General features: G+C 46.3%; 1 protein-coding gene across 1 annotated transcript in view; it reads left to right on the top strand.

Annotated features, from left to right (window-relative positions):
- Nucleotides 1-16356, top strand: part of SLIT3 (slit guidance ligand 3) — a 636316-nt gene that overhangs the window by 583472 nt on the left and 36488 nt on the right. The window contains exons 24-26 of the mRNA XM_019028107.3: nucleotides 6619-6690; nucleotides 7913-8076; nucleotides 10859-10983. Coding sequence (XP_018883652.3) covers nucleotides 6619-6690; nucleotides 7913-8076; nucleotides 10859-10983 — 361 coding nt within the window. The remainder of the gene's footprint in view (nucleotides 1-6618; nucleotides 6691-7912; nucleotides 8077-10858; nucleotides 10984-16356) is intronic.

Below are 16356 nucleotides of genomic sequence, written 5' to 3'. Positions count from 1 at the left end.
ACTGCATTTGAACATTTGTATATTCTTTCCTCATTTCTGAGGGGTTTCATTCTTTTAATTAAACTTTCAGAAATGACCAGAGACCCAGAGATGTTGGGTGTTTGCGGCAGCAAGAAGAATGAGCATCAAGGTTTAGTTTGGGCGTAGACAAAGGCCAAAAAGTGATCTGGAAAGCAGGAAGAGAAAACTGACATTTAAGAGAGAGAGAAAGAGAGAGAGAGAGAGAGTGTGTGTGTGTGTGTGTATATAGGTGGATATGAATACATTTCAGGAGAGCACAACAGGAGGGTGGTCTTTTAGCCCTGAGTACAAAACATTGTGTGGAAAATGCTTTTTCTACTTGGCTCCGAATCTGAAAATAGCGAAAAGAGAACATTTTTGTGGACATCTTCATCCTTCTTAGGGGATCCATGCATTCCCTGATCTTTGCTCCACACCAAGTCACATGCCTTGTATGCGTGTGGTCCCAACTGTCTTGCCCCAGTCGCAGGAGGGCCACCTGGAATCAGTTAGCTCTGGGCAGGCAATTTCAGTGTGTGCTCACGAAGGAGCCAGTGGGATTATCATTCACTATCCTTTATCATTCACCATCCTCAGTATTTTTAGCTCCTAGTCCCCGAAGTAAGAATTGTGCTGTTTATACCCACGGGGCTGTTCATCACTGCTCTACCAATTGCCTGAGTTCTCCTTAAAACATCCCATAAGGGAGCCCTTTGCTTGATTACCTTCTGAGACAAAGAGCTCACTCCCTTACCAGGCAACTCTATTCCACTTTTGACCAGCTATTAGAGCATCAGAAAATTCTTCTGCTGAGCCAGAAGGTGACTCACTGTGACCTCCCAACCATGGTCCAGGATTGGCACTTTGACATCTCTAAAATAAAAATAAGTAAACAAAAGTTTAATTGCAGAATTTAGGATTAAAGAGTGAATATTGAAAATTTTTCTGTCCAAACGTTTCATTTATAAGAAGAAAAGACAGGCCGGGTACGGTGGTTCACGCCTGTAATCCCAGCACTTTGGGAGGCCGAGGCGGGTGGATCATGAGGTCCGGAGATCGAGACCATCCTGGCTAATATGGTGAAACCTCGTCCCCACTAAAACTACAAAAAATTAGCCGGGCGTAGTGGCGGGTGCCTGTAGTCCCAGCTACTTGGGAGGCTGAGGAAGGAGAATGGCGTGAACCTGGGAGGCAGAACTTGCAGTGAGCAGAGATCACGCCACTGCACTCCAGCCTTGGCCACAGAGCGAGATTCGGTCTCAAAAAAAAAAAGAAGAAAAGACAGATTCAGAGAGGTTTAGTGACTTGTTCAAGATCATTGTCTTATTCATCCTTTCCTGAATACCTGCTACCGGTTAGTTGCTGTGCTTAACTCTGGAGGGTGAAAGACAACAAACAGTGAATGAGACACAATTGTTGCCCTCAGGGAGCTCTTGGTCTAGAAGGGGAAATAAGTAAATAAGCAACTACAACACAAGGCGATACCTGAAAGAAGAGCCATGGGGATACAAGTGAGAGGCACGTAACCGAGTCTTAGCCACCCAAAAGGCTTTCTGAAAGGAAGGTTAATAATCAGCACTGACATTCATCAAACCATGAGTATGTGCTGCACAAAGGGCTAAGTGCTTTAGTTATGTTATCTTAGTCACCCTCTGCCTTGTGAAGGATATACCGCTGTTATCCCCATTTCACAGATCAGTAAATAGAGGCTGAATGAGATTAAGTAACTTGTCCAAAGTGATGCAATCAGTAGGTAGTAAAGTTGGAATTTAAACCTAAGACTATTTGTTTTCAGAATCACTCCTCTTAACTTGGGCTTCCAGGACTGAGACTGAGAAACCAGAGGGGGTTACCTAAGTAGGGATGGCAGTGAAGAACATTCTAGGCCGGGAGAACATAAATGCCCTGGACAGAGGCCCTGAAGTCAGGAAAGGCATATGCACTGGGGGAATCACAAGAAGCTACAGGCGTGGCTGCAATGTGGCTTCTGGGGGCAGGAGTGGAAAGAGATGCTGCTGAGTAGCCCCAAGGCACAGGCAGAACCAAGGCTGGGACTCACCTCTGGGCTCCTAGCCCAGTGCTCTTTCTACCACATTCTACCTGCTTCCCCATCGCAGGCTAGCATCTGTTTTTATCTGCACCCATTTCAGACTGGAGGGAGCTGGCCTATGTAAAAATGAGGCATTTTCTTCCACACCCAGAGAGGCCTCTGATGGGAATTGAGGAGTGGGATGAAATGGAAGATGCAGAGAGAAAGGGGACAGGCGCTGACCACTCTGCCAAAATGCAATGTCTCCTCTGCAGTCCTGGAATCAGGTCACAGGACTCACCACGGCCTTTGAGACATACAAGCTGCACACTTTCAGGCTTCTACCCTATGTGGGTAATTCCCAGAGGACTGGCCCCAAAATCCACTCAAAAACATAGAGGAGGAGTCATGACAGTGATAACAATCATCATAGCTAATGTGACTGAGTGCTTCTGAACCACTGGCATCTGGTCTTTTAATGCTTACAGCTAGCTTATGAAGTGGTATATTAGCTTTCCTCCTGGGCAAAGAGGAAGAAAATCAGTTCAAACCACCTTAAGCATAAAGAGAATTTATCAACTCAGATAACTGAAGAATGCACTGGAAGATACCGGGCTCTAGGGCTGGATGCAGGTACTGCAATGATACTGTCAGAATGTGTCTGTTATCCCAGCACTTTGGGAGGCTGAGGTGGGCAGATCCCGAGGTCAAGAGATCAAGACTATCCTGGCCAACAGGGTGAAACACTGTCTCTACTAAAATTTAAAAAAATACAAAAATTAGCTGGGCATGGTGGCGCACACCTATAGTCCCAGCTACTCAGGAGGCTGAGGCAGGAGAATCGCTTGAACCCAGGAGGTCGAGGTTACAGTGAGCCAAGATCATGCCACTGCACTCCAGCTTGGCAAGAGAGTGAGAATCTGTCTGAAAAAGAAATATGTAGGCTGGGCGCAGTGGCTCACGCCTGTAATTCCAGCACTTTGGGGGGCCAAGGCAGGTCGATCACCTGAGGCCTGGAGTTCAAGACCAGCCTGGCCAAGATGGCAAAACCCCATTTCTACTAAAAATACAAAATTAGGTAGGCATGGTGGTGCACATCTGTAATCCCAGCTACTCAGGAGGCTGAGGCAGGAGAATCGCTTGAACCCGAGAGGCAAAAGTTGCAGTGGGCCAAGATCGTGCCACTGCACTCCAGCCTGGGCAACAAAGTGAGACTGTCTCAAAAATAATCATAAAATAAAAAATAAAAAGAAATGTACCTCTGCCTCTCGCCCTGCTTTCCTAAGTGGATTTCATTCTCAGGCAGTCTTTCTCTATTTAAGACACAGAGGGTCCTGATGGGCTGAAAGTTTACATTCTAGCAGCTTAGCAGCCCCACAAAATTAAACTGCTTCTGCCCTCATCGTTCCAGAGACAGCCCCAGAAGTGTCTCTCTTTGGCTCCCTTAGGTTGCATGCTCAACCTCACACCAATCACTGTGACTCTGATTGGCCAGACCTGAGCCATAGGTTCATACAGAGGCCAAACCACTGGGTCCAAGAGGTGGGGAGGGGTAACCCCCAGTAGAAAACAGAGGAACTGCTACAGAAAACAGCATTGATGCCGAGAAACCCACATCCCCTAAAAATGTCTACTATATGTAGTTACTAAGAATTCCTCCATTTTAGAGATAAAAATATCTGAGAAACCAAAATATCTGAGAAACCAAAAAATCTGAGAAACCAAAAGTCAATTGTCTCAGCTCACACAGCCAGTATCAGACGAGGGATTCACACCCAGGCAGTCTGACTCCAGAGCCTTGGGTTCTTAACCCCCAGATCACCTGGGAATAGCTTAGCCTGCTCAGGAGAGAATTCACCCACCCACACCCACATTTAGAATGAGGATAGTTCCCACTGTTCATTGTATTAACCGTAGGACCTAGGGGTTCAGAGACCCAAGGTTCACGCAGCCCAGAACTGAGGAATGGTTATGCCCTAATGTTGCCCTGATGGTGCCCTCATCTGCATTCTGAAATTCTTAAGTTTGCCTTTAACATCCCCTAAGAGTTAGGCAAAGAGGAGGAGTTCCAAGTGCTTGAAGATGAGCCACTGAGAGTTGACAGTTGCTTGCCAGCCCAGCCCCTGGGAGGCATCAGGGAGAAGGGGAGGAGAAAGGGGAAGGAGCACTCATTCTCCCACTTCTCTAGCATCCTTTAGGATGGTTGTTTGACAGGCAAGAGTACTTCTTTGGGGGCCAAACCAGGATGGAGAACCTGCAGTGTAGGCGGATTTAATGAGTTGTCCTAGTAAATTATAATCCTGTTACTCTGCAGGGTTTTTTTGTTTGTTTGTTTGTTTGTGATGGAGTTTCACTCTTGTCGCCCAGGCTGGAGTACAATGGCGCAATCTTGGCTCACTGTAACCTCTGCCTCCTGGGTTCAAGCAGTTCTCCTGCCTCAGCCTCCCGAGTAGCTGGGATTACAGGCGCCCACCACCACACTCGGCTAATTTTTGTATTTTTAGTAGAGAATGGAGCCTGACTTGCAGGTGTCACAATGCTAAAGCTGCCCTTGGGTCCTTTGGTGTTTTAAAGTTAGGTCTCATGCCTCTCCAGGGGCCCAGGCCTCATTTGGAAATGACTAACAATAAAGCTGGGTGCATATGCAAAACAGCAAGCAGCCATGAAGCCATCAAAGTCAATAGCAGGCAGGGGCTGGTATGATTCATAAATAACCTCATGAACTAGAGGCTAAATGATGCTGATAAAAGTGTTAGGAAGTGCTTCTAGCTCTTCCTTACTCGGGGAGGTGAGAAGCTATCATGAACACTCTAGATGGCTGTTTGCCATCTTCCTGCTGTCCTAGCTGCCTAAGCGCTGAGGCTCACTTTCACCCTGAGAATTTCACCAGAGAACTGTGAGGTGGGAGGAGAAGGAGCTGATGGTGATGAGGATATCAATGGAGGGTAACTAAGAGGAGAAAGAGAAGAGGAGATTATATGGGAAGAGGAGAGAAATAAGGGCCTTGCCTTAAAGCAATAGGAGAAACCTTTCTAAACCCTTGCTACTGGCGTCAGCATCACCTCAGAGTCTGTCAGAAATGCAGAATCTCAGGCCCTACCTCAGACCCACTGAATCAGAATCTTTGGAAGTGGGGCTCAGGAATCTGCATATTTACTAGCTTCCAAAGATCACTCAGTGTGAGAGCCACTGTTCTCTATCAAGAGTAATTAGGCTCATGTCTCTATGTCAGCTGAAGACCAAGGGCAAGCTAACTTCAGTTGAAGGGAGAAGAAGAGCAAATTCATTCGTTATTATTCCATCTGTACTTCCACTGTCAACACTAATCGTCTCTTTGTTCTACTAGGACTCACTGCCTGCAATAAAGTTGTTAGTCCTTACCCTGAAGGGTGATTATTGCCAACACAGGTGATGGTGCCCATCAGTCACTAAAGAAGCCTTTGAGTTTCTATGAATTTGCAGATTTTTTTATGCAGTTGATGATTAATCCTTTAATGGAGAATATAATCCATGCGTTGTGGATTTGCTTGTGTTGTTACTTGAGCACGGAGCAGTGTTCATTGAGGTTTTTCATGCACCTATCCTCCAGGCATTTGTGGAAGGCTTAGTATATGGCACCACTGTGTAAGTGAGAATAGCTCCTAGCTGCCTACACCACAGGGTGGAGAGAGGCATGATTAATACCAAGTGGGGTGCCCGGCCCCTCCGACATGCTGTGGGAAGATGCACTCAGGTGCACACAAGTGCCAGACTCGTGTATGTGTGTGGCTGATGCCAAAGCCGTTTCCATAACAATGAGTGTTCGGCTCCAGAGACTCTCCTCGGGAGCTGAGGACCCCCTCCCTCTGTCACCAAAGCTGGGATTGGTAGCATTTCTCAACCTGCCTAAGATCTCTTTAGGTAAATACGAAGGAAACTAATTTACTGAGCTCCTTGATACAGATACCCTTCAAGACTCTTTCACAAATATTAATATTGATTAGTCATTTAGCACTTAGAAAATGCTGGCTCTCTCTATGTGGATTAACACAGCCATGACAACTTTCTGTGGCAAGCCTTTTTATTCTCACACCTGTTTTACAATAGAGGCTGAAGCACAGAGAGGGTAAATTGCTTTGCCCTTAGTCACACAGCTGGTAAGCGACAAAGTCAGGTTTGACTCACACAGCCTGGCTCCAGAACTTCCGGTCTTAAGCACAGCTCTTCATATGATCTCTGAAACTCCAGTAACTCCCTTGGGTAGATATGTCTCTTCCTTTCTCAGCTGCAAAAATGAAGGCCCAGAAAAGTGACGTAACTTATCCAGCGTTCCACGGCTAAGAGAGACTGGTTTCTGATTTCGCCTCAGGTCTATCAGATTGAAAAGTCCACCCCCTTCTTCCCCAAACCCTCTACTCCCTCCATCCTTGCTGCTGAGCTGGGCATAGAACATTCATGCACCCAGAGCAAAGGGGGCAGCAGCTACTGCTAGGAGCAGTGGGGCTCTGAGCAAAACTGAAGGGTGGCAGGGCCAGGCACTGGAGGCCCTGAGAATATGCTAAATTCAAATTAGTGGATGCTAACCTTCCGACCTGTGCCCTCTGCTTCAGAACCCTCCATGGCAATGACATTTCCAGCGTTCCTGAAGGCTCCTTCAACGACCTCACATCTCTTTCCCATCTGTAAGTAGCAGTGTTTCTCCCCAATGAACATTCAAAACATGAAAGCATGAAAGTGTCAGCGACAGTGTCATCACTGTCAGCATTTTGGCATATGTCCTTTCCTTATGCATACAGTATATTTTACAACTATGTATCCACACTATGCATATTGTCTTGTTCCCCACCTCAGAAGCCTTCAAAGGAATCCTCAATTATGTAAACAGTGTAAATATTTAATAAGAACTAATAGAAAACATGTACTATGGGGTAAACACTTTAGATAAGTTTTCTATTTATTTCTTACAACTGTAAGGCATTTTTATCCTTTTATTATATATAATAACATCGTGTCTAAGCATGGCACAGCTAGCAGATGGCAGGGCCCAGGATCAGATCTAGGTTTGCCTTGACTCCAAAGCACATATTCTTAACCACTCTGCACTCTGCAACAGGTATTCCCTTCTTATTTTACACAGGAAAAACTGAGGCCCATAAATATCAGGTGACTAGCTAAAGGTTGACTATCAGGTCAGTGAGATGTTGGACTAGAATCTAGATTCCCTCACTCCCAGGCTAGACCTCTCTTCCACAGATCAGGAATCTCTACATTTTTTTATACACCTCTGTCAGTGAACATTTTCGAGTTTGTATTCCTTCTATATGCATATTTAATTATTTTCATAATGTGTGCATACACTATAATACGGATATACTACGTATGCATATTCTAAAACTTTCAAAAGTAGAATTGTTAAAGGATATAATTTAAAAAAATACAGAATTTCTAGTATTTTCGTCCGAGTCACAGCTGGGATGAAAGTCTAGCCAAGTAGTTTGAAGCTGCTCCCTAGGTTGATGGGTTTCAGAACCTTCTCTGCAGAGTATATCCTCCAGTGGACCCTTCAACAGGGCAAGGGAACCAGATAATCAGATGGCCAGAGATCCAGGAAGCTCCCTAAAGGAGCTAGGATGGGGTTGAGTTGAAGAGTGAGTCTTACTTGCGTAGGTGAGAGCCACGCCTCAGAAGTGGAAGGGGCTGGGATGGGAGTTGAAACTTCCACAGGATTGGAAGTACACCCTGGAGATATTAACTTTGCCACAGTGGAGACGACTACTCCGCTGGCCCCATATTGGATACCTCCAGTCTAGCCAAAGTCTGAAAATGCATTTCCAGAGAGCCAAGGATATGAAGGCTACTGGCCAAGCTGGGCAGGGGGCCCTGACTTCCTGTTCTGCCTCCTAGGGCGCTGGGAACCAACCCACTCCACTGTGACTGCAGTCTTCGGTGGCTGTCGGAGTGGGTGAAGGCGGGGTACAAGGAACCTGGCATCGCCCGCTGCAGTAGCCCTGAGCCCATGGCTGACAGGCTCCTGCTCACCACCCCAACCCACCGCTTCCAGTGCAAAGGTAGGTGACGCCCACACCCCACCCTCCCCTGCCCCTCGTGGGGTCTGCTGTGTTCCCGGCAACCTGTCAGAGCAGGGTATCTCAACAGATGTGGCTTCAGAAACCTTCACCCTGTCTCTTCCATGGGTCCCACAAAGAGGCTCAGATGCTGACGCTGATGTGAACCCTCATCTAATGGGCCAAGTGTCATTCTCTCCAAGTTCCCTGCTGGCATTGCCACACATCTCCTCACTGACTTCTTTCTGTACATGTCTTTCCATAGTGGAGAATATCTTTTTTTTTTTTTCATCTTTTGTAGAGACAAGGTCTCACTATGTTGCACAGGCTGGTCTCGAACTCCTGATCTCCAACGATCCTCCTGTTTTGGCCTCCCAAAATGCTGGGATTATAGGCATAAGCCACTGCACCTGGCCTTGAGAAAAATCTTTAACCTGCATTTTTTTATCCAACATTATTAAAACATAAGCATTTTCCCATTTTACCCAGCAAACTTTTGTACATGTGATTTTTTATTGATCATATTATAACAACAAACTACTACTGAGTTCGTATGCAACAGGAATGATGGTAAGCACTGTCTCATGTATTTTCTTCTCATTCTTCGTGTAACAACTTATTTAATTCTCTAATACCTCTATGTGATCAACTTTTAATATTATCCTCATTTCTAAAAATGAGAAAATCGAGGCTTACCAGGCTTCCAGGTCTATCTGATTCCAGAATGCACAGTCTTTATCATCAAGCCATAATACTCCACTGCCACTTACTTAATCCATTTCTGGTTTTGAATCTTTAGAGTATTTCCATTTTTTTGTCTTACCATTGACACATAAAGATCTTTCTCTGTTTGAAATCATGTCCTCAGATAAGATTCAGAGAACAGAAATTACTGAATCAAAGTACATTATTATTTTTAAGGTCTTCACACATTTTGCCAAATTGATTTTCTAAAAGGGTTATAACCAATTTACATTCCCAGTAGCATCCTTTGGTTGCATTTTTCATTAGACTCCGTCATTATTTTCTCATTGCTAATTCAATAGGTTAAAAAAAAAACTCCTTTTATTTTGTCTTTGATTATTGGGGAACCTGAAATTTTCATCAAAAACATACTTTTCATTTGTATACAGAGTTGTTTGATAATCTCTTTTGCTCATCTCCGAGAGGCTTAATACTTATTTTGATATATAGATACACTTTAATTACCCTCTCAAACTTTAGTGTGTCCCACACTTCTGCTGCAAGCAGAAAAACATTCCATTGGCTTAAAGCTAATTTTAATTTTCCTCCTCCTGCTTCTAAGCTATCTGATCTGATACTAAAGAGGCTCACCTAGGCCAAGAACACTATAGGTCTCAATCTTGGCTGCACATTTGGAAATCATACAGGAGTTTTAAAATTACTGAAGCCTGGCTCCACCCTCTAGGTTTAGATTAAATTGGTCTGGGGTACAACCTGGGTGTGGGGACTTTTAAAAGCACTGCAGCCAGGGTCCGGGCACGGTGGCTCATGCTTCTAATCCCAGTACTTTGGGAGGCTGAGGCGGGCAGATCACTTGAGGTCAGGAGTTCAAGACCAGTCTGCCCAACAAGGGGAAACCCCATCTCTACTAAAAATACAAAAATTAGCCAGGTGTGGTGGCGCATGCTTGTAATCCCAGCTACTCGGGAGGCTGAGGCAGAACTGCTTGAATCCAGGAGGTGGAGGTTGCTGTGAGCCGAAATTGCACCACCACACTCCAGCCTGGGCAACAGAGTGAGACTCCATCTCAAAAAACAAACAAACAAACAAACAACACTGTAGCTGGTAGTGTAAGGCAGCTAAGTCATCTGGGTTTTGTCTGGGCCATTCTTGGTTTTAGCACTGAAAGCTCTGTGTCCTGCAAACCCCCTCAGCCCCAAGCAAACCAAGACAGATAGTCTTCCTATTCTAATGTGAAGTCGGGTTGAGCCCCTGGTACCAGCTCTCAATCAGGCCACTCTTTTTACTCATCCACAAACAGTCACTCACTGAAGTTCATCTCAGCCCATCTCCAAGTTGATAACTGTTAACCCCAAGGTCATTTATAGTCCTGACACTAAGTATGGCCTGTTTATCCAGGGCTCACTGTCAAAGCTGGCTGCAGCAGCAGGACACAGCCCCCTTTGCAAAGCTCTGGGAAGGACCCTGACCTCCCTCCAGTGCTTGCAGCTAAAGCAAGCACACGGCTGAAACGGTCACAGATGTAACATGTACCTGAGCAGTTTTCTGTCCATTGTCAGCATCATCGCTGTGTCCTCTGGGGCCATCCATTTCTTTCTTCCAAGGTTTTCCAGGGGGGACTTCCTCTGTGTGCCTTTGGCCCAAGCACTGTGCCCTGCTTAGCCTGGCACAGACTATTCCATGGGGAGGGGTGTTTGTGGGTAGAAAAATGGGAGGTCCAAATGGAGCCTGGGCCCAGAGCTTCCTGGAATATGAGAAGATACACAGGGGGTTTCTAATTATGGTGCATTGTTTGCAGATTAGCACCAAAATCAGATCAGGCTAATTACAGTAATTGATTTGACTGCAGAAGTGTTTCTGAATGATGTCCCACTGTGATTTTTCCTCACTGGACAGTGGCTGAATTAATGGGACTCTAGCTGGACTGGATGTGCTGGCTGAGGAGAGCCAGCTGCCATCTGGGCATGGAGTTGGGGAGGGGCTGGTGCTGGCTGAGGGAGGGCCCAGAGCAGAGGGGAAGGGAGGTATGGCAGTGAGCGCACTCAGGACCTGCCATCAGTACTCTGGTTTTGCTGCCCAGGGCCAGTGGACATCAACATTGTGGCCAAATGCAATGCCTGCCTCTCCAGCCCGTGCAAGAATAACGGGACATGCACCCAGGACCCTGTGGAGCTGTACCGCTGTGCCTGCCCCTACAGCTACAAGGTATGCTGGAGGCCCTGCCCCCCATGGTTCATGCCTCAGGCTCCTCCTTCAGCCCTGGCCCTAGAGAGGGGCACCGCGCCCTGCATACCCTCCCTTCTCCAAGAGACAACCTGGATGAGTCCATCGCACAGGTTACCACTCCAAAGCAGCATTTGCCAGTAACACTGTTCTCTGAACTAGCGGGAGCTGCCAGTCAGAGAGGACCCCATATGGTCTTGACAAGGATGTCCAGAGAGAAAGAGGAAATGTAACATTTGTATTTTCTTTGTGAAACATGGAGAAATTAAGTCTCGGAGAAAAAGTGTTTCCAAGTAGAGGCATCCCTTGAACCCACTCTCCCAACTTCCCTTCTAAAGGGATTTCCAGAACCTCCACCCCAGCATGCCCCTGCCAAACCCCACCCTCAGAGCAACCAGCCTTGAAAGTGCTGGTTCCAGCTTGATGTAAATATAGGGATGGGGGATTGAAAGGCCTAGGGGCTGCAAACTCACCCAAAAGGTTGACCGGCTAAGATCAGCCAGCAAGAGGATGAGATCCCAGTTCTCCCCTCTGGCCTCCCAGACTACCTCCAAGACAGTCCTTCCTTCTTTCACCCAGAGCACGGTGTCATGCCCCTCTGCTGACCCCTGTGGATATCGACCATGTGCCTCTCACGAGCACCTACAGAGTACAGACTGTGCCAAGTACTGTGCTTGGCATTTTACTCACCTGTTCAAACACCCCCAGCAAACCTAAGAAGGCCTCATCATTCCCTTTTTATGGATATGGAGACTGGGCCTCAGACTGTCAAGAGTTCAACTCAATGTCCGAAGCTTGTAAGCAGTAGAGCTGGGATTAAGACCCTGGGCTTTGTGATTCCAGAACCCAATCCTTTTCCCCTGGAGGGTTTCCTGGATAGCTGAGCCCTTCCTTGGGCTTCACTGGAATCAGCAAAGCTGTGGCTCCATCCTCTTCTGCAGGGCCCGCCCAGCTTCCAGCCTTCCCAGGGCACCCATCCAAAGGCACTGGGCAAGCCCAGAGTTTCAGGACAGCCCCGCAGCCTGTCTAATGCACACATATGATGCAGGTGGATTGAGAGTGAGCTGGCATCCCCAGGTCTCTGTCCCCAGTGGGATTGCGTGTGCGTAGTGACAGGCTTAGAGGCAGCCTCACTCTGGGGAATGGGACTACCTGATGTATTTCTAGACGATGGCTGTGCTTCTAGCAGATGGTGTCAGAGTGCCACCTATGGGCCTGGGACAAGAGAGCCAAAGGATTCCCTTTGAAGCCAGCCACCTCCAAAGTCTTAAACTTACCACTGAGTCCCAGACCCATACACCGTCATTTCATAAGCTGATTATAAAAATCAGAGAAGAGACTAAATGCATAAGGTCCAGATGAGTGCCTGGCCTTTACTGATGATTCAAAAGAGAACTATACTATGTATGGAATTGAGAATGTTATAAATTCAGTCACAGGGCACCCACACACACACAAAAAATAATAGGAGGGGAGAATAAAGACTAACAGCAGACATACTCAGGATGTGTGGATCCTCTCAAACTCCCTTGTATGGATTCAGCAGAGAAAATTCAGACTGTGCAATTACACAGAGAAGCAGGTGTGGATTCCAGCTTTGTCATTTACTAGCTGTGTGGCCATTGCTAGTAATTTCATCTGTCTTCCCAGCTGCAAACTAGGACCTGTCTCATAGGTTTGCCGTAAGAATCAAATGTACAGTAATGTATGCAATACACTAGGATGATACCTGGCATTCAGTGAGCACTCAATAAGCTAGCATACTGCTGCCTTTTACCTTTGGCCTTGCATGGCGGTCCCTCATACCTGGGTGTGGAATAAGCCATCAGTAACAGGTGGTATGTTGCTAGTTTGATCCAGGATTATCAGTCTATGGCACTGTGAACTGCCAAGAAACTTCAGTCATTCTCCTAGAACTGTGACTGCATTTGTAACATTCTCAATTCCATACATAGTATAGTTCTCTTTTGAATCATCAATAAAGGACAGGCACTCATCTGGAGCTTATGCATTTATTTTCTTCTCTGATTTTTATAATCAGCTTATGAGATGGGTAGTATCATCCCCATTCTAAAGATAAGGTAAACTGTTTCACATTCTGATTCTTGCTTCCTTCTCTTTAAAACTGGCCTGAGTCTGAAAGTAGTAGAGCTGGGTTTGAAGTCCAGGCTTCTTCCAACTACACTTGACTGTACTATGAAGCATGACCTGACCGTCAGTGTCAGAGCAAAGAGAGTATCTTCAGAGCTACTGCAGGATAAGGCCACTTGTTTGAACTTTGTTCTCAAGATTCTGAACATCATGTCAATTTTAGAAGAATGTGAACAGAGATTTTGATCTTGAGGAAAGTGTTGAGCCCAGGCAGGTCTAGGGTGCATGATGTTGATGGTGATGGTGAAGATGATGATGGTGAAGGTGATGATGGTTATGGTATCGGTGATGATGACAAAGGTGACAATGGTGATGGTGTTGATGATGGTAATGGTGCTAATGGTGCAGATGGTGGTGATGATGATGATAACTATGATAATAACAGTAACATAAGAGCCAGCATTTATTGAGTATCTACTATGTACTGATAGACTAAATAAGGTACATGTATTATCTTGCATACTCCTCATCAGAGCCCTAGAATACAGTTCCTAAAATGACCCTCATTTTACAGTTGAAGAAACTGAGCATGGTAGGTAAGGGAGTTGGGATTCAAAGCTCAGAACCAACTGACTCTAGAAGCTGTGCTCCTGGCCACTGCACTAACTGCCTGTTGGCAAGTGCAGTGATTGCAGGGGCTAAGGTGGAGGATCCCTGACTATTTAGGACCTGTCTGAATTTCCAGGTTAGAGACAAGTAGAGTGTAGCCATGGGAAGAACACCAAGCAGGACCCTCTGGAGCCTGTGCCTATGTGATGCATGACCTTGGACAGAACTCGCTCTTCTCCTCACCTCAGTTTCCTCAGCTGTAAAATGGAGCAGGTTGAACCCAAGGGATCCTTTAACTGAGGGTTGCATCAAATTCTCTGTGCTATGTCCCTGCTTTTCTTCTTGCCAGGGTTAGAGCCCGCCCAAACAGAGCGACTAAGATGGTAGTTCTGCATGAGTGGCTAACAGAAATCCCCAGATACCCACAAAACCAAGCTCAAAGTTCAGGCATTTACCTCTTTCCAGGTATCTCCATTTTCCCATCGACTAGCTGAGTGACCTTGGGAAGCCACAATATTATAAAAAAGCACAGGAATCACTGTGTAACATTTGGTAGCAGCTACTCTTAATCTACTACAATGCCAGGCCTTTGTGAAGCAGTTTAAACACATTATCTCTTGTAGTACTCTTAATCACCCTGTGAAATAAGTTTTATTATCGTCTTTTAATAGATGAAACAACTAAGGTTCATAAAGATGAAATAATTTACCCAAGCTCTCACACTTAGGAAGTGCATGAGCTACAACCAGAGCTCAGCTATCTCTTGCAACAAAGTCTCTACACTCACAACCACTCCAAGTCAGATTCTCCCTAAGCCTCACTTTCCCCACCTGTAACTGAGAATACTCATACTCATGTGCAGGGCTGTTGGAAGGATGAAAAGGGGCTGTGTGTGTACTTTGCCTACCTCAGTGCCAGGATTCAGTAGATACTTCACAAAGGGTCAGTATTTTGCCATTATGTTAAGATTTGGGGAAAAAAATATATCTGTTGGCTGATTCTTTTTCAGCCATTTAGTTTCAGGCACATATGTTCAATGTCTCAGAACAGTGCTTCTCAAACTTTTGTGTGCATAAGAATCACTGGAGAGCTTATTAAAATGCAAGTTCTAGTTCATTAGATCCGAGATCAGGCCTGAGAGTGTGCATTTTTTTTTTTAATCAGCTCCCAGGACATGCCAGTGCCACTAGTCCAAGGAGCACGCTTTGAGAAGTAAGGACTTAGCAGCATTCCTCGTCCGATCTCAGAAAGAGGTTTCCAATGAGGGCAGCTGTTCCCAGTGTCTTTTTTTTTTTTTTTGTGGAGACAGAGTCTCACTCCGTTGCCAGTCTGGAGTGCAGTGGCATAATCTCGGCTCACTGCAACCTCTGCTTCCTGGGTTCAAGCAATTCTCCTGCCTCAGACTCCTGAGTAGCTGGGATGCCCACCACCACGCCCAGCTAATTTTTGTATTTTTAGTAGATACAGGGTTTCACCATGTTGGCCAGGATGTTCTCGATCTCTTGACCTTGTGATCCGCCCACCCTGGCCTCCCAAAGTGCTGGGATTATAGGCGTGAGGCACTGCGCCCAGCCCCCAGTGTCTTTTAAAGGTTGATTCCCAACCTTTTTGGCACCAGGGACCAGTTTCATGGAAGACAATTTTTCCACGGAACTAGGGTGGTGGGCATGGTCTCAGGATGAAACTGTACCACCTCAGATCATCAGGCATTAGTTAGATTCTCATAAGGAGCGTGCAACCTAGATCCCTCGCATGCACAGTTCACAGTAGGGTTTGTGCTCCTATGAGAATCTAATGCCACGGCTGACCTGAAAGGAGGCGGAGCTCAGGTGGTAATGCTCCCGCCCCATCTGCTCACCTCCTGCTGTGCAGCCTGGTTCCTAACGGGGACCGGTACCAGTCCATGTCCCAGGGGTTGGGGACACCTGTTTTAAAGGAAGTCAGTCAGGATTCCTGGCCATGTCCTACACACACACACACACACACACACACACACACACACACACACAAAGTGGGATGAGGGGTAGAAAGTGTGGTGGAGGACCAAGGAGCACCACAAATCTGGTAGATTTGAGCAAAATGAGGCTGAAGAGAATTGAATCAGGCTAATTAACCAGGCGTTGGCAATAGTGATTATTTTTCAAGGAGAGGTAAGTGACAGAAATCCCCACTTCCAGGCCCAATTACCATGTCATCAAGCACTAGGCTCTGCCTCCTGGATTTCTGTGCTTGGCGTAAAGGGCTGCAGGAGTTGCCACCACCTCCACCACCTCCACCACCACCGCCATAGTTGGGAGGGTTTGACCTGGAGTCACTGGTACTTGCCAGTTCCCCAGAGCAGGGGCTAACCCAGGCAGGGGCTAGAGAGATCTTGCCTTGACCTTCTCAAGGTTCTTTGTCCTGCCCTTCACGGTCCATGTGTTGGCCACCACCACTCTCATATATGAACCTCTGGAACTACTTGGCACCAACCAAAGACCTGGAAAAGTATTTTAGTCACTCACATTCAGCCCTGCCTCAGACCCCAAGCATCATCATCATCATCATCCTCATCATCATCGCTATTATTTATGGAGCTGCCATTACATGCTAGGTGTCTTACATATATAACCATTAACTAATTCCCCATAGGGTAGTTCATATTATTTCCATTTC

This window comes from Gorilla gorilla, chromosome 4 (genome assembly GCF_029281585.2).
Source record: "Gorilla gorilla gorilla isolate KB3781 chromosome 4, NHGRI_mGorGor1-v2.1_pri, whole genome shotgun sequence".
Taxonomy (NCBI): domain Eukaryota; kingdom Metazoa; phylum Chordata; class Mammalia; order Primates; family Hominidae; genus Gorilla; species Gorilla gorilla.
This window is presented reverse-complemented; position numbering and strand designations above follow the sequence as displayed.